The 27,945-nt window shown below is 30.0% G+C and overlaps 2 protein-coding genes and 1 long non-coding RNA gene across 5 annotated transcripts in view; 2 read left to right on the forward strand and 1 right to left on the reverse strand.

Moving 5' to 3' along the window:
- Positions 1-4,323: 4,323 nt before the first annotated feature.
- On the forward strand, positions 4,324-10,914 carry LOC122269908 (uncharacterized). 2 transcript variants are annotated; one of them, XM_087149970.1, is made up of 5 exons: positions 4,324-4,427; positions 6,533-6,817; positions 7,891-8,273; positions 10,414-10,562; positions 10,638-10,914. In XM_087149970.1, exons 2-5 carry the CDS (start codon positions 6,551-6,553, stop codon positions 10,778-10,780), a joined length of 942 nt encoding a protein of 313 aa, XP_087006096.1. In that variant the 5' UTR covers positions 4,324-4,427; positions 6,533-6,550; the 3' UTR covers positions 10,781-10,914. The 2 variants fall into 2 exon arrangements, with proteins under 2 accessions (XP_087006096.1, XP_087006097.1); XM_087149971.1 differs by having other exon boundaries at positions 4,333-4,427; positions 6,251-6,817.
- Positions 10,915-16,018: 5,104 nt separating this feature from the next.
- Positions 16,019-27,840, forward strand: LOC122269907 (protein artichoke). 2 transcript variants are annotated; one of them, XM_043045234.3, is made up of 5 exons: positions 16,019-16,106; positions 21,381-21,665; positions 24,790-25,172; positions 27,332-27,480; positions 27,556-27,840. In XM_043045234.3, exons 2-5 carry the CDS (start codon positions 21,399-21,401, stop codon positions 27,696-27,698), a joined length of 942 nt encoding a protein of 313 aa, XP_042901168.2. In that variant the 5' UTR covers positions 16,019-16,106; positions 21,381-21,398; the 3' UTR covers positions 27,699-27,840. The 2 variants fall into 2 exon arrangements, with proteins under 2 accessions (XP_042901168.2, XP_071036712.2); XM_071180611.2 differs by having other exon boundaries at positions 16,088-16,188.
- LOC147805781 (uncharacterized) overlaps positions 26,226-27,945 on the reverse strand; it is a 29,709-nt gene continuing 27,989 nt past the window's right edge. The window contains exon 2 of the long non-coding RNA XR_015428678.1: positions 26,226-26,510. This is a non-coding gene — a long non-coding RNA (uncharacterized LOC147805781). The remainder of the gene's footprint in view (positions 26,511-27,945) is intronic.

Here is a 27,945-nt window from a genome sequence, read left to right on the forward strand (position 1 = left end):
AAACACAAAATTCGAACAATATCGGTCAAATAGTTCCTGAGAAATCGAATTTTAAAGATACGACTTTTTTTAAATCAATTTTCAGTAACGTTTAAAAATGTAACATTATCATTTATATTCAAAAATACAGAGTGATAATTATTGAACTATAAGAAATAAAACCAACATAACTTCTGAACGGTTTGCGTGATGAAGTTCTAACTTCGTGGTTGGCCACGGGACATGATGAGAATTAGTATGGGCACGCAGCTTGTTGTTGTTGGAATAATTGGTGTGATACTCGTTGATGGTACGGTGACTACTGAATGATTGTGAAGGTTCTTGAAAATGATATCATTCCCATTATCCGAAGTGCCTTTGATTTCGACAAAATGTAATTTCATGCAAGACGGAGCTCGACATCATAGGACAAAGAGATTGTTTGATGTCTGGGAGAAGCACTTTGGGAACCGCATTCTGTCTCTGGGAGTACCCAGAGGCCACTGGAATGGGGCTCGCTTGGCCACCGTATTCTCCGGATCTGAACACATTTGATTTATTTTTGTGGGGTTATATTAAAGACAACGTATAGAAATAACCCCAAAATCATTACTGAGCTGAAAACTGCCATTCAGGTAGTCATCGGTAGCATCGATGCTCCGAAACTACAACGGGTGAATTTCGCTATTTGTCTGCGCTACATCATAGACAATAAATGCAGGCATATCGAACATGCCATAACTAGGACTGGGCGATATAAGAAATTTTATATCGTGATGCATCGTCAGTTTTGCATCGCGATATGGCGATGTATCGCGATATAGTATTTTTGAAATTCATTTACTTGTAAGGCGCAGAAAGTCGGATTTCTGTCAAAACTTCATACTCAGATTGATTTAAATCAGTTTATGAATTTGATGTATATGTTTTGCTTAAGAAAGATATTAATGTTATATTTTCTAAAAATGATCGCGCAAATAATGAAAGATTTCTTAGTTTAAAAATAAATGATAAAAAAATTAATAAAATCGAAATGTATCAATATATTTACCTAACAATATAGAAACAAAATTTAAAAAATAAATTCGCTAAAAATTATTTGTATGCTTAAAACAAAGTGCTAAATAAATTAAACAAAAAAAAAACACTTTTAAAACAACACTATTTTTTATCATTATTATTTCACATAAATAATAAAGTTAAATTGAATAATTACGGAATTCTGAACGAAAAAACAAAGTAAGGTTCAATTTCTTAAAAATAAAAACAAAAGAATTATGATATTCGCTAATATATTCAACTGACAATATTGAAAGAAAACTAAAAAACACGATTATACACTTTAATAAAACGAAGTGCTAAATGATTTTAAAAAAAGAAGTCGCAATCGCAAACATTACTAATTTTTTTGAATAAACAAAGTTGATTGAGTTATGTCCAAATCCAAAAGAAGAAATGTAAGTTTTGTTATAATTTTATTTATAAACATGAAAACAACTAAAGATTTATAAATTTAAAATCAGTAATAAAAACCCAGTAAATTATTATTTTATCCAAAAAGTTTTTAATAAATTAAAATAAAGTAAAAAATAGCCTAACAAATTTAATCACTTTTTAATTTAATTCTTTATGGGCACCTTAATTAGATTTCTGTTTGTAATAAATTCAATAATGTAAAATAATACTTAAACATATAATATCAAAATAAATTTTCACATTTAAAAATAAAAAAGAAAGTTTTGTTTCGAAAAAAAATTTACCTAATTAATTAAGAAACACTTCTTTATATATTCTTTTCAATAATAGATTACGTTCAGAACAAGGTAACGACGACGATCACAAAGTCAGTCCCACTGAAAATAATCTACAAGAAACGATATCGCGACAATGAAGAAAAAAAAAACTAAGAGGTGCGGAAACGAACATGCGAGATCACGATATATGTTCTCAAAACTGATTCTGATTCAACCGCTCATCAATCAAGGCCGTTTCAATATAACGATACGTACATCGTCTTCCCCAGCGCGAGTTGGCATCGGAACGTAAGAGATCCTTGCGTGGGTTGTATCGCTATATCGTATATCGCTATATCGTTCGTCTTCTTTACTCGACGGCTTAAATCAGATTTCTGATGCATCGCCTGGAACGAAAGTCGCAGTATCGGCCTGCAGATACAGGCGTTAAATCGATATGTCGCGATATATCGATTTATAGCCCAGTTTTAGTCATAACCTAAATCCGAATATCTGTAGTGAATGCCCAAGAGTTCGTGGATTCGATCCCCGCTTTCCGAAGACTCCCCGTGTAGTAAATGTTGACTGATGCACGTTAAATCTGTCGAGTCGCAAAGTCCTCCATGTTCCTATAACAAATCAATACACTGGGCGTACTGATCTAGAATTTCACTCTTCTGCAATATCTGAATTCTCATAGCCTGCAAATATACTGTTTAAAATACTCTTACGGAATTTAAACAGTATCAGAGAAAGCATGTATGAGTTTTCAATTTTTTCCATTTAAAATCTCAGTTCTATTCACTCTTTTCCCTCCTCTTTATGAGGATTATACTGAAACCCCATTCAAGAAGGCAGTATCTCCAATTAGGAGGTAGGGATGCTGCCTTCTGCATTAATGACAGTAGTATAGATAATCGAATACGCTACAATATGTACCGTAACTTTTTTTTTAAATATACAGCGGGAAAAGAAAGAGCCGGACCATTTTGAATAATTTTTGATTTAACTATCGGATCTTCTCGTTCTAAGACTAATTCGATGGAGTGACCTTAAATATACTAGTTAGAGCCAGGGTGACTCAGCGGGTAGAGCTTTCGCCCTCCAATGAAGTTATCCGGGTTCGAATCCCAGCTACGGCTGGTTGATACGAATTACGAACCCGACCAAAGTGCTGACAAAAAATATCCCCAGGATCCGTCAGGTTAACCGTTTTAGGTTTTCGTAGTTTTTTCCTCTCCAAGTAGCGTAAATGTGGGTTAGTTCCATCAAAAGTACAAAGGCAAAATTCTCCCAATACTTCATCCAGGAATTTCCTTGTCTCCTGGGTTGGGTTCAAAATTACAAGGCTACGGAGTTAAACATTTGTAGTCGTAAATTCATAAAATTGTGTTGGCTGTTCAATTAGCAATGGCCGCTATGTAACAAATGGTCTCATTTTACTTTATCCCCTACCCTCTCCAGTCACATTATATTACATGAATTAGTAGTTAAGTCGGGTCGGCTGTAAAACGACGGTTATAAACAAAATAAAATATCCCAGTTAACTAGTGCAGATGATAATTTAAGTTGCGAAATACTAATGGTTTGAAATTTTATTTCTCAGAAACTATTCTATTGATTTCGTTCAAATTTTGCATTTTGCCCTGCAAAATTACACCCTTTAAAACGATGTAAAAAGTTCTATAACCTACAATTAAATTTTTTTCTGATTTTTATTAAATAGAATAACAAAAATAATAAATATTTACTAAAAGGTATTTTTTACATGCATTTGTCTTTGGAAAAACGAATTTTATAATTGTGTGGTGTAAAAAAATTTGCAATCGGCTTAAAAAGTTCTCGAGATTTAACAAAACAGGCAAGAAGAAAAATTGCCATTAAGGCGATCAAACTTTCGACCTATCTCATATCTAAACTATTCAGACCGTATTTCTTGAATTAAACCCCAATAGTTTGAGGGTCATCCATCCAAATCGGTCGGAAAAAAGGAATGTTTATACTGAGAAAGTACGTTGTTGTATCAGATTTAAAATTCGATTGCACTCATTAATTAGTATATTTGAGGTTACCTCTTAAAACCATTAAGATTCAATCCTACCAAAACGTGAAAATCCGATCATTAGATCAAAAGTTATTTAAAATGGCTCATTTTTTAAATTTTTTATTTATTTTAAGCATTGTATTTATATTTTTAATACGTGAAAAGAGGAAAAAAAAAAAGAATTCTATCTTCAAACTCGTTGTGTTTTTGTAACTTTTTTTAAAAATTAAAAAAAAAGTGGACTTCTGCAATACATAATACATATTTTACGAATTTGCTTGTGGGAGTGAGCCAAGTGACCCAAATGTATTTTTTTACGTATAGTCAAACGTCACATTGTACTTGTGATCATGCGTCATGCGAAAAAATAAATGAAAATATCTAATCTTAACGCAAAATTTGAAAATGTACTTTAAATGCTTTGTTATAACATGTAAAAAAAGGAAATGTTTGTTTTCTTATTATTAATTAATTCACTTTTTTTTGAACAAAAAATTCACAGAATTTTATAGTTCTATCAGTATCATATCCCCTTTACTTAAAAAAAAAATAAAAAAAAAATAAATAAAAAAACAGTTTGTAAGAGTTATCTGCAGAGCGTGGGAATGCTGCAAGTGCAAGATAAAACGATTTTGTCTCATTACCTAAAATAAAAATTGTCTCCTTCTAAGGTATGTTTATAAGTTTTTATTTTTCGTATCCAAATTAACAATAAAAACGTAATCGGATTTAAGTTTTTACGTGTTTTAAATGTAAAATTACTTTTTTTTTTATGTTTTTGAACTAAAAAAGGCATGATTTCTCTTTTGATAAAATTTTAATTCGGTTGTTTGCTGTTAGGATTCGAATCAATTTGTCATCAGCTATGCATTAAAACTATTGCAATATGTAGATTTGTAAAAACGTGCCTAAGTCCTTATACAAGTGATCGGAAGTAGTGCACTACGTTTACTGAAACAGCTGTAATCACTTCTTTTTAAAAAAAGTAGTGTAGTGTATTGTACGATACAAAGAAACGATAGTTTATAGAGATTTCTATCAGAATGTTAATTTAGTTAAGAAACAAGGTTTTAACGCAACGAATTTTTCAAATTTGGTGGGTACATATCTTTGTAGATATTTTAACTAGCCATTAAGAATAATTGACAATTTATCACTTTGGTCACATTCTTACACGCGGATGTACAGTGCACAAAATAAATAACGGATTACTCTGAATAACTTTTGATCTATTAATCGGATCTTCACATTTTGAGACTAAAGGTTTTAGGTGATGGCTTGAAATATGCTAATTAATTAGTGCAGAATATATTTTAAAGTTACAAACTCATACACAAAGACGTAGTTCCTCTGAATAAGCATATCTTTTTTTCGACAGGGCCGAATTTCTGACCCACAAAATATAGGGAGTAATTTCTCGAAATATGGTCCCCATGTCTCGAGAACTTTTTTAGCGAATTGAAAAATTTTTGCACACATTTATAAAATTCATTTAATCGAAGATAATTCTATGAAAATTATAACCTTCAGTAAATATTTATTATTTTTGATTATTTTATTTAACAATAGTCGAAAAAATTGAATTGCAAGACATAAAATTTTTTACATCATTTTAAAGAATGTAATTCAACGATGCAAAATCGCTCAAAGTACAAAATTTGAGCGAAATTCGTAGAATAGTTGCTAAGAAATCTAGTTTAGCATAAAACATAATTTTATGTAAAAGAATTTTGAATTGCAAGACAACAATTACTTATATTTTTCAAAAGGATGTAATTATGCATGGTAAAATACAAAATGTGAGCAGAATCGGTCGAATAGTTTCTGAGAAATCGAATTATAAAAAAAGTCGTATTTTTAAAATGTAATTTCTCAATAACTATTTGTCTAATTTCAATCAAATTTTGTACTATGTCCTTTAAAATTACGAGTACATTCTTTGAAATAATGTAAGCAATCGTATACTTAACAATTCAAATTTTTTTCCGACTATAAGTAAAATAATACAAAATATAATGAATAAAATATAATTAATATTAACTAAGAGTTATATTTTGCGTGGAATTATCTATAGATAAACGAATTTTACAATTATGTGCGAAAATTTATCGTTTCGCGTAAAATGTTTACGAGATAGTGCGAAATACGTAAAAATTAAAATTAACTTAAAAGGATCCGAACTTTAAGACCGCACTTCTGACTAAACTATTGGAACCATATTTTCCAGATTGCGGCAATACCCCATATTTTGAGTATCATAAATTCGAATCCAACGAAAATAAGGCACATCTTTATTCAGAGAAATTACATTTTTGTGTCTAATTTTGAAACTTAAAATATCGACTATGCTAATTAATTAGCGTATTTGAGGTCAGCCCTTCGAACCATTAAGATTGAGTTTTAGTACGTGGAAATCCGATTATTAGATCAAAATTCATATTCAGGGTGTTTAGTTAATTTTTTTTGCGCACTGTACCAATTTTCTTTTTCTAAGATTGTGTCAATTTGAACAGTATCAGTCAAATAGTTCTTGAGAAAGGAAAACTTAATACGTTTCTTTTAAACCTACATTCATGAGAAACTTTCATTAACTTTTGGAGAGACAGTCTTCTTCTTCTTCTTCTTCAGCACGACAGCCCCTTACAGGCCTTGGCTGCCTCAACCACACGTAGCCTCCAACGCCTTCTGTCCATGGCGACTTTTTTCCAGTTGTTGGAGAGACGGTATAAATGAATAATTTCAGTATATCTCATAATATATATATTTTTTTATATAGGCTTCACCAGTGCTCGAAATGGTTATAAAAATATTATTTTTGCTGTGGCTGGTATGTGTGACAGCAGAACCGAGTTGTCCTCCGAATGAAAACATAGCTCCATCATGCATATGCAGGGTGTTTGACACTTTCTCCGTAATGACATGCAACAACATAATGAGTACGGATCAGTTAATTCGACCCATCAGAGCTACGCAGGGTTATGAGATATTCTCAATCGTTATAGAAGATTCTTCTCTTTTATACATTCCAAGTGATATATTCAAGAATACAAAGGTAGGAAAGGTAAGGAAACGCCTCAATCCTTAAGTAAAGTGTAGGGTTGCATACCCTTTCGTTGCCTCGGTGGACCTTCACTTTTGAGCTTCTAAAAACACGCTATTAAGAAAACTTGTAGTTTTACCCTCACTGAAACATTCGTGGAATTCGTTAAAATTTTCTGGGAATTCCGCTGTAGATGCAGAGATAGTAAGTTATTTGGGTAGAATTACACATAAATAGAAGTGATTTTTGAAAAATGACGCTAAATCCACTTACTTTTAAATATTGTATATTTTAGTTATTCCGAAAATAATTTATTTTTCTTTTGAATTAGTAGTTCTGTGATGTAGAATTGCAAACTTGAAAGTAATGTAAAAAATTGTGTACCTTACAATTAAATTATTATTAAATAAGATAATAAACAATAATAAATATTAACTTAAATTTAAATTTTTCATAGAATTATCTTTCGATAAACGAACTTTATAATTGTGTGCGAAAAGTTTGCAATCACTTTAAAAGCAAAATATGCAAAAAGTAGAATTAACATTAAGGGGTCCAAACTTTGGACCTCTCTCTTGATTTAACTTATGGAACATTTTCCCCCAGATTGTAGCTGTCCCCTATATTTTGGGGATCAGAAATCCAAATACGCTGAAGAAAAGATATGTTTGAAAATAAGGTATGTATGTGTTATTCATTCAAGAACGTTACGATTTCGTAACTGAAAATATCATCTAGCATAAGTGTCGTTAATTCGCATATTTGAGGTCACCCTCTTGAACAATTATGAGCCCTAAAACGTGAAGATTCGATCATTAAATCAAAAGTTATTCGAAATGATCTGGTGTTCCTTTTTTTGTGTGCATTGAACATTAAGTGGGCATCTTAAATATTTAAATATTGAGATAAATAAGTAATTTAAAACTATGAAGCTAAATGAATTTTTCTTGTACAATAAAATTTTTGATTTTCAATCAAATATTTGTTTAAAACAAAGTTACTCATGAAGCAAAATAAATAAATAAACAAAAAAAGATAAGTATTATCTTTATATTTGCAACTGGAAATTGTTGAAGGTTAAAATATTCTTTCAGATTTATTTTAAAAACTCTCAAGTGATGGCGCTGACAGACTCAGACTTGGCTTTCGAAGGTTTGGAGAACTCTTTGGAAGAAATCATAGCGACGAGCACTCAGTATGTTACAACTTGGGATTGGTCTCAACTGCGCAATCTCAGGAAATTATGGGCTATAGAAGTCGACAATATTGGCACGCATACCTTGGACAAGGAATTCCCTCATCTCCAGTACATGTCACTCTTAAAAATTAGTAGTGCAAAAATATCCTTCCTTCATCCAGATGCTTTTAGTGGATTGCCAAATCTAACTGTGCTCATTTTAAAGCAAAATGAATTAAGCGAAATGAAAAGAAGCATGTTGCCTAATCCAGCTAATAAACTACATCACTTGGATCTGAGGTAAAGAAATTTTCAACGAACTTTTACCAATTGTTCCACAGTTGAAACTCTTTATATATACCCGGTGTTCCTTAATAGCTGACCCTAAATTTATACATTAATTGTTCCCCAAAGAATTATGCAAAAACTTATTCACTTAAACGGTGGAAAATTAATATTCAGAATCAAATCGAGGGAATCACTGAAAAAGGAGGGTGGAATACAAAACCAGTTTGACTGCCAGAAAAAAAACTGAACTTGTTGTTGCTATAGAATTTTAATTTCCTCTGGCACTTAAACAGATTTAGACGTTTTCCGATTCGCATACCTCATTCGTGATTCCTTAGTCTTTTTATATTATTTCATGACCCTTGTTTTTTATGCTTTTTGACTAGAATTCTTAAAATATTTATTAAGATGGTCTTAACGGTACATCCGGTTTATTTCTTTTTCTTAAATATCATTTAATCCTTTATAATAAGGATCGCAAACTAACGTTCACTGAGGAAAGGAACGAAAAAAAAATCAAAACCTAACGAATGATTATTGATGCCAGTCAGTGACAAATGATGTTTAAAATAGCCAAATTCAAGCTGATTATCGAATAAAATTAAAAAGTGACCACCCTTTAATTTTTCATACTCTGAAGGTGAAACACCATTGTAAATTTTCAGAAAATTGATTTTGATTTTTCTCGTAGTTTAATGAGAATGATATAAGACATTTAATAGTATCGCATATATTGATTGAATAAGTATAAAAAAATCATTGTTTTTATGTTTTTAAGCATTTTTTTGATTTCTTCAAAAAATTTTATCACAAGCATTTAATGTAATCTATAAAATCTTGCATATAACGGACTTTAAGAGCAGTTTTGATCAGCATGCTTCTAGAATGTAAAAAATACATTTTTATTAAAATAAGGCCTCATTAATTACTTGATTTTAAGGAAAAAAATTTGATAAAAATAAAATTCGAACAAACTTCGTTAAGCCTCAATTTTAACTTTTGAAATATTTTCCAGGCTTCTCCAAGCTATTTTCTTATTTAACTGTAGGAATTAGCAAAAAACTGCAAGAAAACAAATTTAAATTCAATATAAATAACTTGACAATTTAATATTAATAAATCATAGCAATAGACATTTATAAAAAATTCAATCATCATAAGATATTTATATAAATGATAGAAACTGCATATCGCTTTCTTCCATACACATTAAAATAGTGAGAAAATTCAGTAGGCCAGTTCCTGTGTCAAATAAATTAAAGGCTCCATAAAAGGGAACCCTGGAAGCTGCTTCAAAATTTTTGGTTTTAACCCACTAGAACCTGAATTTTGCCATTCTTCTTGTTGTGAAGTTAAGTTACCATCTTGAATAAACTGAGCGAAGGAGGAAGAGGAGTCAAAGACCCTTGCGTAAACAATTACTATCTAGACAAGTTGTTGGAGTTGATAGGAATAATAGTTTAAAAGTTATAAGGGAATTAGTAAATATACCGTATAGAAAAGTAAATATTTTATACCTTTCTATGTGTCTGAAATCTTATCTTGATAAGTAAGATATTAATTATCATGTTTTTTTTTACGTAAAATCTATTGAAACCTAAACCAAGGCTATACAGCTAATAGTTTAGAAGTCATAAAAGGTATAAAAGTTTCGTGTATAAGAAGTAGATTTTTTTCTTTAAGTTCAAAATTAGTACAAAAAATTATTATTGCTTTAATAAAATTTAATTTTTTTATCACTATGAAATCATGGATTAAAAACATAGTTAAGAAATAAAGCTATTAAACTGAAGTGGAATGTAAATATCTTATGCAAAACAAATCCAAAAATATTACAAAAATCATTTAAAATTCTGTGAACATTCAAATAATGTAAGTCGAGGAACTAATATCAAGTCAATAGGACTAATAGCTTAGAAGTCAAAAAATTACAAAATTAATACAAGAAATTAATATTGTTCCGATTAAATTAAATTTTTAATCACTGTGTAGTAAAAGCATAGATAAGAATAAAACCGATCTTGAAGATGTAAAAAATAGGATGCAAAACAATTCCGAAACAATCAAGAAAATCACCTAAAATTCCGTAAACAACCGAATAATGTAATTTTTTTCTTTGTAAAATTTTAATCCCGTTTTATTGTACTTACAGTAGCAACTTATTGGAGACTTTACCTGAAAATATGTTTAAGAGCATGCCAAATTTACGGGAACTCTATTTGGGTCATAATAAACTTTTGACACTCAATGAAGAGACGTTTTCGCCGGTCATTAAAAAACTGCAATTATTGGTGTTGACAGGTAAGAAAAATAACTATTTCAGTTTAATAAATTCATTTTATTTCAATGTATAAATTAATAAATATATTTTTCCAGGTAATGCTTTTCAATGTGATTGCCGCATGAGATGGATTGTGGGTTATTTTACTCATTTGCATTTAGAAGGCGAATGCGAGCAACCTCCTCCTATGAGAGGAAAGAGACTTAGATACCTAAAAGATATCGATTTCTATTGTTAAACAAAAATTTTATTGTACTGTTAGCTCTGTATTTTAACACGAAATACTTAAATAGAATAAAAATATGAACTGATCAACAAATTGAAAATTATCTGTAGCAAATCTATGTGAATAAAGATAAATTTTTACATGCATGTGTGTAGGAATGTATGCATACCACATATAAATCCACAATTCTTAACCAATCCACATCAAATTTGGTGTGCAGTGCACAAAGTAAATTAATAAATAAATAAACGATGCACTCTGTACAATTTTTATTCTAATGATGGGATTTTCTCGAACTAGAACTCAATTTTATTGTTTACATATATATATATATATATATATATATATATATATATATATATATATATATACTTCCATATATATATATATATATATAAATATATAATATATATATATATATATATATATATATATATATATATATATATATATATATATATATATATATATATATATATATATATATATATATATATATATATATATATATATATATGTATATATATATATATATATATATATATATATATATATATATATATATATATATATATATATATATATATATATATATATATATATATATATATATATATATATATATATATTACACATACATATATACACATATACATTCTTATATATAAATATATAAATGAATGCCTGTCTTTGGTTGTGTGTGTGTGTGTCCTTTAAATTCCTAAGGCATCCAGCCGAAATCGAGAAAATTCGGCTTACAATAGTTTGAAGCACGAGTAAGGTCACTGTCGTCAATAGAACATTTACAATGAACCGTTCGAGTGGGATGAGTGAGAAACGAAAAGGAATTTTCTGTTCGGTTAAGCAGTAGTCATTGTTTTAAATTTAACTTTAAGCGATTCAATTTATCACATATTTTAAACATAACATCAGTGACAATTATAGCTTATAAGCTTTGTCAAAGTGACAGACATACAGAACACAGAGAAGGATATCATGAAGAATACACCCAGGGTTGCGGTGAGTTTCGAACACGCTACCTCCATTCGTGGAATTTAAACTCTCATTCTCTTACATATATGAACTCCTGTTTGTGAAAATTGCAACACCATGAAGGAATCGTCATAATTGAATGAAATTTAATACACAGTGGTAGTGGTACAAATAAATGATTAAAGTTTCAAAGCAAACAAACAATAACAAGAGATCGAAATCAGTATTTTGTGTAGCTTCCGCGCTCCGCAATAAGTGCTGCTACACGACGTGGCATGGAGTCAGGCAAACTTTGAATGCCTGTCTGAAGAATTCCATACTGTTTGTATGCTTACCCAAAGTTCGTCTGTAGAAGAAACAGGACGAGGATTACGAGCGAGACGCCGACCAACGAAATCCCACACATGTTCATTCGGCGACATATCCGGTGAATACGCCGGTCAAGGAAGAAGTTGTACCTGTCGTGATGCAAGGAAGGATTGAACAGTCCTAGAAATATGAGGACGGGCATTGTCCAGTTGAAATACAGCACCTGGCAAGGCTTGAGGGAAGGGAACAGCTTGGGGCTGTAGAACTTCACTGATGTACCGGTTACTCTTCAGATTACCCACAATTCGTAGCAATTGAGATCGTCCATGATATGCTATGGCACCCCAGACCATAACTCCGGGTGTTCTTCTACTGTGGCGTTCGATAACGCACTCCGGAAGATGGCATTCACCGGCATAGCGTCTGACACGAATGCGACCATCATGGTACCACAAGTTGAAGCGAGATTCGTCAGAAAACACGACACGCTTCCAATCATCACGCCAGTCCCTATGCTGGTTGGCCCATTGCAGCCGCAGACGGCGAAGGTTTAGCGTAAGGGGGATCCTGCATAAAGGAGTCCTTGCGCGCAGTCCACGCTGCAGCAGACGTCTACGAATTGATAAAGCACACAATGAAACACCTATAGCTATTGACCACCGTTCTGCCAGTTATCTAGAGAGAGCCGTACGGTCCGTTAGCGCAACGCCGAACAGGTGTCTATCATCGCGAGCTGACGTGACTATTCGGGATCCACTCCCGGATTTCCGAGTTGTCCGACACTCGTCCATTCACTGCTTTCAAACACGCATCACTGTGCTGCTGTTATGCTGCATACGAGCGGCTACAGCACTATAAGATAATCCAGCTTCACGAAGGCCGATGATTTCCCTCCGTTTAAACTCCGTAAGTTATTGAAATCTCGCTCTCTTTCGTCGAATATGCATAAGTAATGACTAAGCTAACGTTTACCACTAGCAGATAACCACCGATAACCATACACGCGTCGCTACAGCCGTCTATTTATTCGGATCCATCAGCCGTTCCGAGGACGCTGCTCAGCATACGCATGCGCTACGGGTTTGAAATTCTAATCATTTACATATCATGCTCTATTTTGCATTTCCTGAAAATTTCAGCTCACTAGCGTAAGTCCTTTGTAGTGTTGCAATTTTTACACACATGAGTTTATATTCAAAAATATAAAAACTGTTAACTCAATTTTTTTATTTTTTAAATTTATTTCCGCGTAACAAAAAAGTTTGTACTGAGCAAAGCATTTTAATAATACAAGTAAGGGTTTGTACTTGAGGATATGCATTATTTGGTATATTTTTAAAAACTGAAGCGATAGTCACATTAGACATTATTAACTTAAATTAAGCACAGTCCCTTATTACTTTTCGTAAAAAAAGTAGTAGGGAATTATGCTTACTTTCATAAAACTGTCTACTACAGTTTATATCACGCAAATTGCCCTGTTAGAAATTTTTAGAAAAAATGATTAAGCAATTTATTCAATTGTTATTTTACCATATTCAAACAAAATAACCAATTGTCCGTAAATAAGATGGTATACAAACTGACTACTATAAGAAAAATCGCTTATTAACTGCTTTTACCAAATACGTTTAAACAGAATTTCAGAATTTAGAATTTTACCGCATCAACTAGGCCCACCTGATGAAGCCATTTAGTTCCTAGCAGATGAACACACATTATAGCTAAAAGGGTGGGCTAATCTGTCAATCTCATGACCGACAAGACGGGGGTTCGAGTTCCAGCGTTGATACAACAATATTTCCTCTATTCTTTTTAACATACGAAGAGTTCCCAGTGTTCTGCACTCCTCAATTTATGACCCTGGACTATTAGAATACGATACTTTCATTCACGCATAGATGGCAGCACCATAAAGCTTCTTAACTATATCCAATGACCAGTCAAAATTTTTTTAACGGTTTTGAAACCATGCTAGCTATAAATAGTTAACCATGCTAGATGTAAACGATTTCAACATCGTAGAGGTAAAATATGTTCCTTACCGTAAACTCTACAGTCAATCGAATGGACTGACAGCTGCAGTTTATTTTATCATAATTTTAGAATAAAATTTCAGATAGAGTGCTTTTTACATCATTTCAATGCGTTGTGCAAACGCATTGAAAGCCGAGAAAAATATTTACTACCATATGGGCGCGTAAACTTGCCTTTTCAAACCTTTGTCATGTTGTCTTCATGACAAGTTTAAAAACCGCATTGTCGAAATATAAATCTTGTTTAGACAATGCTCTTTTTAAACAATTTAAAGAAAATTTTCAAGAAAGATGAGTAAATTTTCAAAATTTGCTGTTTACGGATTTAGTAAATATTTATTGTTTTTTATTTTCTTATATCATAATAGTCGAAATAATTTTGAATTATATCGTATAAAATTTTTTACATCATTTTAGAGAATGTAATTTTACATAGCAAAACACAAAATTTGAACGAAATCGGTCAAACAGTTCCTGAGAAACCAAATTTTGAAACTACAACTTCTTTTTAAATCGATTTTTAGTTACTAATTTATTTTTAGGAACGATTCAAGAAATGTCTATTAAAAGCAAAGAGTCAAAAAATGCAAAAAAAGACAGATATTTTTAAAATCCTGGTCTTAATCATTTATCATAATTTCTATTCTGCATTTTGCTCGATCATCAAATTTCGATTCAAAGTCTTTTGATCAATTTCGTTTTGCTTAAAAATGTAACATTAGTATTTACATTCAAAGATACACGGTGACAATTATTATACTATATGATATAAAACCGTCATTACTTTTGTTTTCTACTGTTTAAACAAATTTCTCTCTATACTTGCTCCAGGAGTTTCCTCGTCTCCTTGGCTGTGCTCAAAATGACTAGGCTAAGGTGTTGTAACTACGAAACTATTTCTCAGGAACTATTCGATTGATTTCGCTCGAATTTTGCATTTTGCCATGCAAAATTGCACTCTTTAAAATGATGTTAAAAGTTTTATAACTTACAAACAATGCAATTTTTTTTCTGATTATTATAAAATAAAATAATTGAAAAATAAATATTTACTAAAGTTATTTTTTGCATGGATTTATCTTTGGATAAACAAATTTTATAATTGTGAGAAAAAATTTCAGATCGGCTTAAAAAGTTCTCGAGATATAACAAAACACGCAAAAAGAAAAACTATCCAAACTATCTACCTCTCTCGTATCCAAAATATTGGGACCATATTTCCTGGGTTACGATCCCCCCCCCCTCAATAGTTTGAAGGTCATAAATCCAAATCGGTCGGGAAAAAAAGGCATGTTTACACTGAAGAAGTATGTTTTTGTATCTGATTTAAATTTCGTTTGCCCTAATGAATTAGCATATTAGAGGTCACTTATTCAAATCATTAAGATTCAATCCTACTAAAAAGTAAAAATCCGATCATTAGATCAAAAAATATTCAGTTAGGCCATTTTTGTTTTTTAAAAAAAATTATTTTTAATTTACCCATTATATTAATATTTTTAATACGCCAAAAAAAGAATTCCATCTTCAAACTCGCTATGTTTTTGTAACTTTTTAAAAAAAAATAAATACATAGACTTTTGCATTACGTAATACATATTTTATGAATTTGTGGGAGTAAACCAAGTGACCCTCATGTACTTTTTTTTTTGCGTGTAGTCAAACTTGACATTGTACGTGTGGTCTTACATCATGCTAAAAGCGAAATGAAAATAAATAATTTTAATACAAAATTTGAAAATGTACTTTAAATGTACTTTGTTATACTTATAACATTAAAAAAAAATCGGAAATATTTGCTTTCTTATTACCTTTTTTTTTGAAAAAAAAAAAAAAAAACACAAAATTTAATAGTTTTAACTGTTTGTTATCCCCTTTACTTAAAAAGGAAAAAAAATGTTTGTAAAAGTTATCTGCAGAGCATGAGAATGTTGCAGGTGCACGATAAAACGATTTTGTCTCATTATTGAAAATAAAAATTGTCTTCGAAAAATTCTAAGGTATGTTTAGAAGTTTTTAATTTTTGTGTCCAAATTAACAATAAAAACGTAATAGGATTTAAATCTTTACGTTTTTGTAAATGTAAGATTACTTTTTTTTATGTTCTTGAACTAAAAAATGCATGATTTCTCTTTTGAAAAATTTTAATTCGTTTGTTTGCTGTTAAGATTCGAATCAATTTGTCATTAGCTATGTATTAAGACTATTGCATTATGTAGACTTTTAAAAATGTCCCTAAATCCCTCTACCGGTGGTCGGAAGTAGTGCACTGCATTTAGTGAAAGAGCTGTAGTCACCACTTTTTAAAAAAGTATTGTCGTGTGTTGCAGAGTTGGCCGTCGATTATAGTAACCGATTACACTGTAATTGATTACAAATAATTACTGCTATGTAATCAATTACTTGTAATCACGATTGCGTGCAATCATGATTACAAGTAATCATAATTTTTGATTACACCAGAGTAGAGCAAAAATGCAATCGATTAAATTTTTCACTTACAGTAACAGTTTACTTGTAATCATGATTACAAATTTTGATTACAACTGTAATCATGATAACAATACTCAATTATAGTAATCAATTACTTGACTTTACTCAATTACATGATCACAAACATTCATAATTTTGATTACAACTGTAATCGTTGAATACATAACTAATAACTGCAATCAATTACTTGTAATCGAGATTACAAGTAATCAAAATATATGATTACATGTAATCTAAATATATGTTTACAAGACTATTGTATACTTATATATGATTATATATTACATAGTATAATGTACCGTATTGATTACAAATAATTACTTATATATATATACATTTTGTACGTATTTACATACAGCGTATGTACGAATGAATGTAACTAAAATGTATCTACATATGTATTTATCTAATGCATATGTAGATAAATATACATGTACAGACATTTTGGTTACACACTCATATGCATACACTTATTGTATGTATGAAATATATGTACGTATGTATGTAGCTAATAATTACGTATGCATGTGCAAACAATGTGGACATGCACATTTATACGCAATGAATATATGCATGTTATGCAAACGTTACTTGTGTATGTAAAATGTATATCCATGTTAAATGTATGTTCAATCATGTTTGTACGATTTATTTATGAACAATATATATATATATATATATATATATATATATATATATATATATATATATATATATATATATATATATATATATATATATATATATATATATATATATATATATATATATATATATATATATATATATATATATATATATATTATAAATCTTTCTTACAAATTCTGCATGTGTACATACATGTTATCCCAATACATGCAATATGTACAATGTATATGTGTCCAATAAATGTATCCACACTTTATAATACATGTATGTCCCATCTATGCATATTCATATTTACTATGCATGAATGTACGTACATGCATTGTACATACTTACATACATTACGTCTAAATACTTGTACAAAGCAATTAATAAAATGTAAGTTGACTGATAGCGATTGAAGCAAGCTAAATTACGAAATTAAACGATATTTAAGTTCAGTTTTCAGCTTTTATTGTTCTATATCATTTTCAAATTTTTTGAATATAATATTATTTTCCGGTATTTTCCTAAAATGTTTGAGGTTACGAATTTATTTTGTTATAACATAAATGGAAATTTTTAGATGGAAAAAAAACGGTTAATTTTATATGTGGAAATAATATGGAATTTAAAATAAGATTATCGTATGCTTTCCAAAAAATAAGAGATTGAGATTTATATGTCTTAGAATAAATTTTAAAACGAACCTTAATAACTTTACTGTTATAATTTTTGTAATGCATGCACAATGTATGAGTGCATTGTAAATACATATATTTAAATGTACGCGTGTATTTATCCATTAAATGTTATTACGTTTACGTTGTATGTACATGCGTACATCCAACCATTTTTTGTGCATCCATACATTACATATGCATATGTATTAACAAAGTATATAGTTATATAAGTACATGCGTTGCATGTACAAACCATATATCTATGTACATGTAAATGTACATACATGCATTTTAATTACGCAACTATGTACACCCTTGTGCAAATTAATTGAAACAAACTCAATAAATTCAGAAAACTAAGAGAAAATGCTATTTTATTTAAATTTAAAACTCAAAAATTTCTAGTACATAATATGATCTCCACGACACTTTATTAACATTTGGACACGATTCGGCATGGATTCCACTAATTTTGTACAGTCATTTATAATATTTGTGTCCTTGTACCACACATGGATTAACGCCGTGATTAGCTTCTCCATAGTTGTACAGTCCATATTTAATAGGCGATTCTTGCATATGGCCCAAAGATTCTCAATTGGGTTGATATCCGGAGTGTTCCCTGGCCATTCCAATGTCTCAATTTGATTCTCAGACATGAATTTCTTGACAATTTTGGACGTATGGCAAGGAGCTAAATCCTGTTGAAAAATCCCTGTTCCATCAGGGTATCGTTTCTTCAACTCTGGAACAACTTTTTTACCCAGAATAGTAATGTACTGCTCAGAACGCATCATACCGTCAATAAGCTGCAAAGGTCCAACCCCATTGTAACCGAAACAGCCCCAAAACATCTTCTTTAAAAAACACGAAAAAAAAAGTTTGTTTCAATTAATTTGCACAAGGGTGTACATATTGAGTACCTATAAACAGCATTCCAACATATTGAACGTAAATACGTACAGTGTATTTACATACGTACATTGCATATATGAGCTATTATCACAAATTTATACAATGTATGCACTTGGATACATAAATGCATACGCATGGAAATTTATTTCACGTACGTTCATACGTATGTTGTCTATGTATACAAACATACAAAGCATTGCATTCGCATAAAAACAAACATACGTGTATCATGAATGCATAGTTATGTATACTAAGTATATACGTATTATATTATGTATATTTCAATATAATTATGTATATTGTTCTTACAAACAACGTTAGCGCGTACATTGTATATGTATATATACGAATCACAAATTGTACGCACATGCGTGTGAACATTCTATGTACATAAAAATGCCTATCCTCATACACACTTACATAATGTACTTGCATATAGTATGCAATTTTAGTTACTTGTAAACGTGCAATATGATTACAAGTAATCACAATTACTTGCAATCAAGATTACATGTAATCATATATTTTGATTACTTGTGATCATTATTACCCGTAATCGTTTTTGTTGTGATTACTTGTAATCGCAATTACTTGGAATTATGATTATAGCTGTAATCAAGATTACAAGTAATTGATTACTATAATCAATATTGTAATCATGAGTACAGCTGTTATCAAAATTTGTGAAAGTTGTAATCACGGTTACAAGTAATTGATTACTGTAATTGACAATAGCAATCACGATAACAGCTGTAATCAAAGTTGCAATCACTATTACAAGTAATTGATTACCGTAATTGCTTGTTGTAATCCCAATTACAGTTGTAATCAAAATTAAGTCGGCTTGTAATCATGATTACAAGTAATTAATTATTGTAATCAAAAAAATTTATCGATTACATTTTAATCCAATTCTGGTGTGTTGTGCGATACAAAGAAACAATAGTTTATAGAGATTTCTATCAACTACTTTTAACGTTAATTTTGTTAAGAAACGCAACGAATTTTTCGAATTTGATGGATACAAATCTTTGCAGATATTTTAACTAGCCATTATGAGTAATTGATAATTTATCACCTTGGTCACACTTTTACAAGCGAATATACAGTTGGAAAAATAAAAAACGGATTACCCTGAATAATTTTTGATCTATAAATCGGATCTTCACGTTTAGGACTAAAGACTTTAGGTTATGACTTGAAATATGCTAATTAATTAGTGCAGAATATATTCAAAAGTTATAAAACCAGACACAAAGATGTACTTCTTCTGAATAAACCTATCTTCTTTTCGATGGGGTCGAATTTCTGACCCACAAATTAAAGGGAGTAATCGCAAGCTGCGAAATATGGTCCCTATGTCTCGGGAACTTTTTTAGCGCACTGAAAAATTTTTGCACACATTTATAAAATTCATTTAATCAAAGGTAACTCTATGAAAATTACAACTTTCAGTAATTATTTATTATTTTTTATTAAATTTGAATTGCAAGATATAAAATTTTTTACATCATTTTAAAGGATGAAATTCAACATGGCAAAATCGATCAAAATACAAAATTTGAGAGAAATTGGTAGAATAGTTGAAGAGAAATCTAGTTTTAACATAAAACGCAATTTAAAAAAAGAAAAATTAAATGAATTTTGAATTGCAAGCTATGCAATTTTTTACATTTTTTAAAAAGATGCAATTATGCATGGTAAAATACAAAATGTGATCGAAATCGGTCGAATAGTTCCTGAGAAATCGAATTATAAAAAAAAAATCGTATTTTTAAAATTTGATTTCTCAGGAACTATTTGTCTAATTTCAACCAAAGTTTGTATTATGTCTTTTAAAATTACATTCCCTAAAATAATGTAAGCAATCGTATACTTTACAATTCAAATTTTTTCGACTATTTATAATGAAAATAATAGAAAATACTGAATATTTATTAAGAGTAATATTTTGCGTGGAATTTTCTTTAGATAAACGAATTTTGCGATTACGTGCAAAGATTTTTCGATTCGCATAAAATGTGTACGAGATAGTGCGAAATACGTAAAAATTTAAAATTAACTTAAAAGGATCCAAACTTTAAGACCGCATTTCTAACCAAACTATTAGAGCCATATTTTCCAGATTGCGGCAATACCCCATATTTTGAGTGTCAGAAATTCGATTCCATCGAAAATAAGGTGCATCCCTACTAAGAGAAAGTGCATTTTTGTGTCTAATTTTGTAACTTAAAATATCATATGCGCTAATTAGTTAGCATATTCGAGGTCATCCCTTCGAACTATTAAGAATGAGTTTTAGTACGTGAAAATCCGATTATTAAATCAAAATTCATTCAGGATGCTTAGTTTATTTTTTTTGCACACTGCATCCATTCTATTTTTCTTAGATTGTATCAATTTGAACAGAAGCAGTCAAAAAGTTCTTGAGAAAGGAAAATTTAAAAAATACGTTTGTTTTGAACTTATATTAATAAGAAACTTTGATTAAATTTTGGAGAGGACAGTACAAATGAATAATTTCGGCAAATCTCATAATATATATATATTTTTATATAGGCTTCACCAGTGCTCGAAATGGTTAAGAAAATATTACTTTTGCTGTGCCTGGTATGTGTAGCAGCAGAACCGAGTTGTCCTCCGAAAGAAAACATAGCTCCATCATGCACATGCAGAGTTTCTGACACTTTCTCTGTAATGACATGCAACAACATAATGAGTACGGATCTGTTAATTCCACCCATCAGAGCTACGGAGGGTTATAAGCTATACACAATCGTCATAGAAGATTCTTCTCTTTTATACATTCCAAGCGATATATTCAAGAATACACACGTAGGAAAGGTAAGCCTCCATACTTAAGTAAAGGTGTAAGTAGGTGAAACACAAATAAATTTTTGAAACAATTGACTAAAAGTTTTTTGTAGGGTTGCATACCCTCGGTCCTCATATGTGGACCCTCGCTTTTTAGCTTCTAAAAACACGCTATAAGAAAACGTATAATTTTACCCTAACTGAAACATTCGTTGAACTCGTTTAAGCTTTCTGGGGATTCCGCAATTAATGCAGAACATGTAAGTTATTTGGGAAGAATTCCACATTAACGAAAGTAAAAAAGGAAGCTAAACCCACTTGCTCAAGTAATTTTAAATATTATATGATTTAGTTATTATAATTTTGTTTTCTTTTGACTCAGTAGTTCTGTGATATGTATGAAGCTTTTAAATTTATATTTACCTAGTATTGAAAAAAATAATACAGCCAAAAACATGCAGGTTCACGTATGTGCGCACTGGAACGTATGGCGAAATCTATGACAGCGTAGTAGTCAAGTTAAATCTTATAGTATTGCGAGTATTTAATTTATATCTATTTAGTATAATTTTATCTGTATTTTAACTAATGTTTTATATTAAGATGCATACATATATTTAATAACTTTAATTTTTTTCCTCGATAATTTTGAATAATAATTAATGTTAGATTTTTTTCATGTTTTAACACATTTTTGTCGCCATCCTTTACTTACATTAAAGAAAAAGAAATTGTGGTGAAGGAGTCGAAGGTCCTGGGTTCGAATTCCGGGCAAGGCATGGATGTTTCTTTCTCTCTCTGTTCTATGTCCTTTCTCCTTTGTGTGTGAATGTGTGACCCGCCCGATAAACAGGTTGTGGTTGTGCTTGGCAGAAGTCGATTTCTTGGCCATAGATGGCGCCACTGAAAAACAGGAACAATCGCAACCCCACTGCCTTAACAGGCATACGACAAAAAAAAAATTCCATCTCTGCAATATCAACGAAAGTGAAGTTCTTGTTAATATGCATTTTGATAAGATCTAGTACAACACAAAGACAGTAGAAAAAAATAACAGATGCCTATCCTGTAATATTTATTATTTTCCTAAATTATATGCTAGAGGACCAAAAGTACCTAAATTAGAATTTATTTGACTATTTAAGTGGATGCTCATTTCTTTGCACTCTATGTTTATGTTCTCCCAATACAGATCTTCTAAAATACATTATACCTCAGTTTTGTTTTGGAAAATAACGTTTATATAAAATTTGAAATAATTGTACAGTAAGCAAAAAGACTGACACTGAATAACTTTTGATCTAATGGTCGAGTTATTACATATTACGACTTTATATGTATTTACAGTGAGCAAAAATAAATAAATAACCTTTAATGTAATGATCGGATCTTCACGCCCTAGGACTCAAACTTAATGGTTCGAAGGGGTGACTGCAAACATTAGCATTAATTAGTACACACGATATTTTAAGTAACAAAATCATACACATAAATAAAACTTTTCTAAAAGTTTGATTTCTCAGAAACTTTTCGATCGATTTCGCACAAAATTTGCATTCTGCCATGTAAAATTACGAATTTGAAAGTAACGTGAAAAGTTTTATACCTTACAATCAAATTTTTTTCGATTATTATTAAATAAAATAATAAGAAATAATAAATACTGACTAAAATTTCAATTTGTCATGGAATTATCTTTCGATAATCGAACTTTATAATTGTGTGCAAAAATTTTTCAAATCGCTTTAAAAGTGAAAGATGCAAAGAACAAAGTTAACATTAAGGGGTCCAAACTTTGGACTGTTCTCTTGATCTAACTTTTGGAACCATATTTCCCAGATTGTGTCTATCCCTTATATTTTTGGGATCAGAAATCCGAATACTTTGAAAAAAAAGCTTGTTTATTCAGACAAAGAACGTTACGATTTTGTAACTGAAAATATCATCTACACTTATTAATTAACATATTTGAGTTCACCCTCTTGAACCATTACGATTGAGTTCTAGAACATGAAGATACGATCATTAAATCAAAAGTTATTCAAGATGGTTTGGTTTTTTTTTCTTTCGGTGCACTGGACATCTTAAATTTTTTCAAGATATGGGTTTTGAAAGAACCAAGTAAATTATAACTCTGTACGTAAATGAATTTTTCTTGTAAAATAAAATTTCTTATTTTGAGCCAAATATTAGGGGAGAATCGGATAGCCCCGCCCACTTAAGGAGTATTGCTTATATTTCGGTATAATAATGAGTAATAATCAATATTTTTGTATGTTTCTATTGTTTTATCATCTAATTAAATAATGCAAAAGGAATAAACCAAAAAAAAAAGAATAGTTTAACTTAAAAAAATAGAAATTTAAAAAAACATGTTTTTCAGCTCTTTTCAAAATGTGTCGAGTTACAAAAATTACGTTTTTTGACTGTTTTTTCAGGCATAAATGAAAGTGACCAATGTATTGATAATCGATAAACCTCATTTATCATTTTTATCACGAAATTACTTTATTTATTACATATTTATATACTTTTAGTGAATTCTATCATTTAATAACAACAATATTTGTTGTTAAAAATGCATATAACATTCAAATTTGAAGCAATAAAATTATAATCTTTGCAGCCGTACATTTATCGACGAAATAAAATTGGGCGGTGATATCCGACATTCATGTGAGCGGGGCTACCCGAAATCCAATATTTTTGTAAATTTGCAATTACTCGAACAATTTTTCACATATAAACTTCTTTCTTCGCGCAAATTAAACTTAAGACTACATACTTTAACGTTGTATGCAAAGAAAAAATTAATTTTTTTTTAGTATTAAAATGAAGTTTAATCGAAACATTCAACCAATTTTTCTTAATTTCATGACTACTGTATTCAACACATTTTCACAACTATTGTTTACCATGTTAACAGCTGCATAAATACTTGAAACTTTGAAAATAATCTTTTTTTAATATAACAATTAATGTCCGATGGCCCATTGATTTGAAAAAATATTCTATACATATGACATTGACTGTGGGCTGGGCTACCCGACCCTCCCCTAATTTAAAACAAAGTTACTCATAAAGCAAAACAAAAAAAAAGTATTAGCTTTATATTCGCAACTAGAAATTGTTGAAGATTAAAATACTGTTTCAGGTTTATTTTAGAAACTCTCAAGTGATGGCGCTGTCAGACTCAGACTTGGCTTTTGAAGGACTTGAGAACTCTTTGGAAGAGATTATAGCGACGAGCACTCAGTATGTTACAACTTGGGACTGGTCTCAACTGCGCAATCTCAAGAAATTGTGGGCTATAAAAGTCGACAATATTGGCATGCATACCGTGGACAAGGAATTCCCTCATCTCCAGTACATGTCACTCTTAGAAATTAGAAGGGCGAAAATATCCTTCCTCCATCCAGATGCTTTCAGTGGATTGCCAAATCTAGCTGTGCTCATTTTAAAGCAAAATGAAATAAGCAAATTTAAAAGAAGCATGTTGCCTGATCCAGCTAATAAACTACATCACTTGGATCTGAGGTAAAGAAATTTTCAACGAACTTCTACGGATTATTCCATAGTTGAAACTCAATGTATATACCCGGTGTTCCTTAATATCTGTTGTTTTCCTAAGAAAGATGCAAAAAATTATTCACTTTAATGGTCGAAAATTAATATTTTAGTAGTGAGTCCAAAACAAAAACTTTAATGTAATCGAGCGAATCACTGAAAAAGGGGGGTGGAATACAAAACCAGAAAAAACTAAGCTTGATGGTGCAATAGAATTTTAATTTCCTCTGGCACTCAAACAGATTTTGACGTTTTCAGATTCGCATACCTCATTCGTGATTCTTTAGTCTTTTTAATTTTATTCTCTTAAATATTATTTTATGACCCTTGATTTTTTTGCTGTTTGCCTTTTTTTTGTGAGAATTCTTTATTAAGAGTGGTCTTAACGGTATATCCGGTTTATTTCTTTTTATTAAATATCATTTAATACTTTAACTTTATAATAAGAATCGCAAACTAACGTTCACTGAGGCAAGGAACGAAAAAAAATCAAAACCAAACGAATGATTATTGATGCCAATCATAAACAAAGGATGCTTAAAATATAGCCAAAATCAAGTTAATTGTCGAAGAAAATGAAAAATTAATTTTTCATACTCTGAAGATGAAACACCATTGTGAATTTTCAGAAAATTGATTTTGATTTTTCTCGTAGCTTAATGAGAACGATGTAGGACATTTTATATTGTCGCATATATTGATTGAATAAGTATAAAAAAATAATTGTTTTCATGTTTTTAAGCATTGTATAGATTTCTTCAAAAAATTTTATCTCGAGCATTTAATGTAACCTATAAAATCATGCATATAACAGACTCGTATAAACATGCATATAAGTGCAGTTTTGTTCAGTGTGCTTCTAGATTGTTAAAAATACATTTTTCTTCAAATAAGTCTTCATTAATTATCAACTTTGGAACTATTTTGAAATTCAGCTAAATATAGATACCTTCTCCACACTATTTTCTTATTTAACTGTAGAAATTAGCTGAAAACTGTAAGAAAATAAATTTAAATTCGATAAAAGTAACTTGACAATTTAATATTAATCATATCACAGCAATAAACATTTATAAAAAATTCAATCAACACAAGATATTTATATAAATGACAAGAATTGCTTCTTGCTTTCTTCCATATACATTAAAATAGTTAGAAAATTTAATAGGCCAGTTACTGTGACAAATAAATTAAAGGCTCCATAAAAGGGAAAGCTGGAAGTTGCTTCAAAACTTTTGGTTTTAACACAATAGAACCTAGAGTTTGCCATCGTTCTTGTTGTGAACTTAAGTCACCATCTTGAATAAACTGAAAGAGAGTGGAAGAAGAGTCAAAGGATGAAAAACGTAAGCAATTATTATCCAGACAAGTGAGGTATTTTTTCATGGGTAATTTTTACAATAAATAAAAAGACACCAAAACCAAGTTGATAGGACTAATAGTTATAAGGTAATTAGTAAATATACCGCATAGAAAGTAAATATTTTATACCTTTCTATGTGTCTGAAATTATTATCTTGATAAGTAGAATGTTAATTATTATGCTTGCTTACGTTTAATCTATTGAACCCTAAACCAAGGCTATACAACTAATAGTTTAGAAGTCATTAAAGCTATAAAAGTTTCGTTTATAAAAAGTTAATTTTTCTTAAGTTCAAAATTAATACAAAAATTTTTTTATTGTCCCAATTAAATTTTTTAATCACCATTAAAAATATGGATTAAAAACATAGTTAAGAAATAAAGCTATCAAACTGAAGTGGAATGTAAATATCTTATGCCAAACAATTCCAAAAATATCATAAAAATCATTTAAAATTCTGTAAGCATCCAAATAATGTAAGTCGAAGAACTAATATCAAGTTGATAGGACTAATAGATTAGAAGTTGTAAAAGTACAAAATTAATACAAAAAATTATTATTGTTCCAATTAAATTAAATTTTTAATTACTTTAAAAAACATGGAGTAAAAATATATATAAGAATAAAAACTATTTTCGAGATGGAAAAAATAGGATGCAAAACGATTCCGAAACTATAATAAAAGTTTCTGAAATTCATTAAACATCCGAACATGAAAGTTTTTCTTTCTCTGTAAAATTTTAATCCCGTTTTATTGTACTTACAGTCACAACTTATTGGAGACTTTACCTGAAAATATGTTTAAGAACATGCCGAATTTAGGAGAAATCTATTTGAGTCATAATAAACTTTTGACACTCAATGAAGAGACTTTTTCGCCGGTCATTAAAAAACTGCAATTATTGATGTTAACTGGTAAGAAAAATAACTATTTCAGTTTAATAAATTCATTTTATTTCAATGTAGGAATTAATAAATATATTTTTCCAGGTAATGCTTTGCAATGTGATTGCCGAATGAGATGGATTGTGGGTTATTTTACTCATTTGCATTTAGAAGGCGATTGCGAGCAACCTCCCCCTATGAGAGGAAAGACACTTAGATACCTAAAATATATCGATTTCCATTGTTAAATAAAAATTTTATTGTAATGTAATTTTATTGTTATCTTTATTTAAACACGAAATACTTAAATAGAATAAAAATATGATCTGATCAACAAATTGAAAATTATCTGTAGCAATCTATGTGAATAAAGATAAATTTTTACATGCATGTGTGTATAAATGTATATATACCATATACAAATCCACAATTCTTTTCCAGTTCACATCAAATATGGTGTGCAGTGCATAAAGTAAATTAATAAATAAATAAACG

Source organism: Parasteatoda tepidariorum, chromosome 8 (assembly GCF_982258835.1).
Source record: "Parasteatoda tepidariorum strain Cologne lab strain chromosome 8, Ptep-v5.0, whole genome shotgun sequence".
NCBI lineage: Eukaryota > Metazoa > Arthropoda > Arachnida > Araneae > Theridiidae > Parasteatoda > Parasteatoda tepidariorum.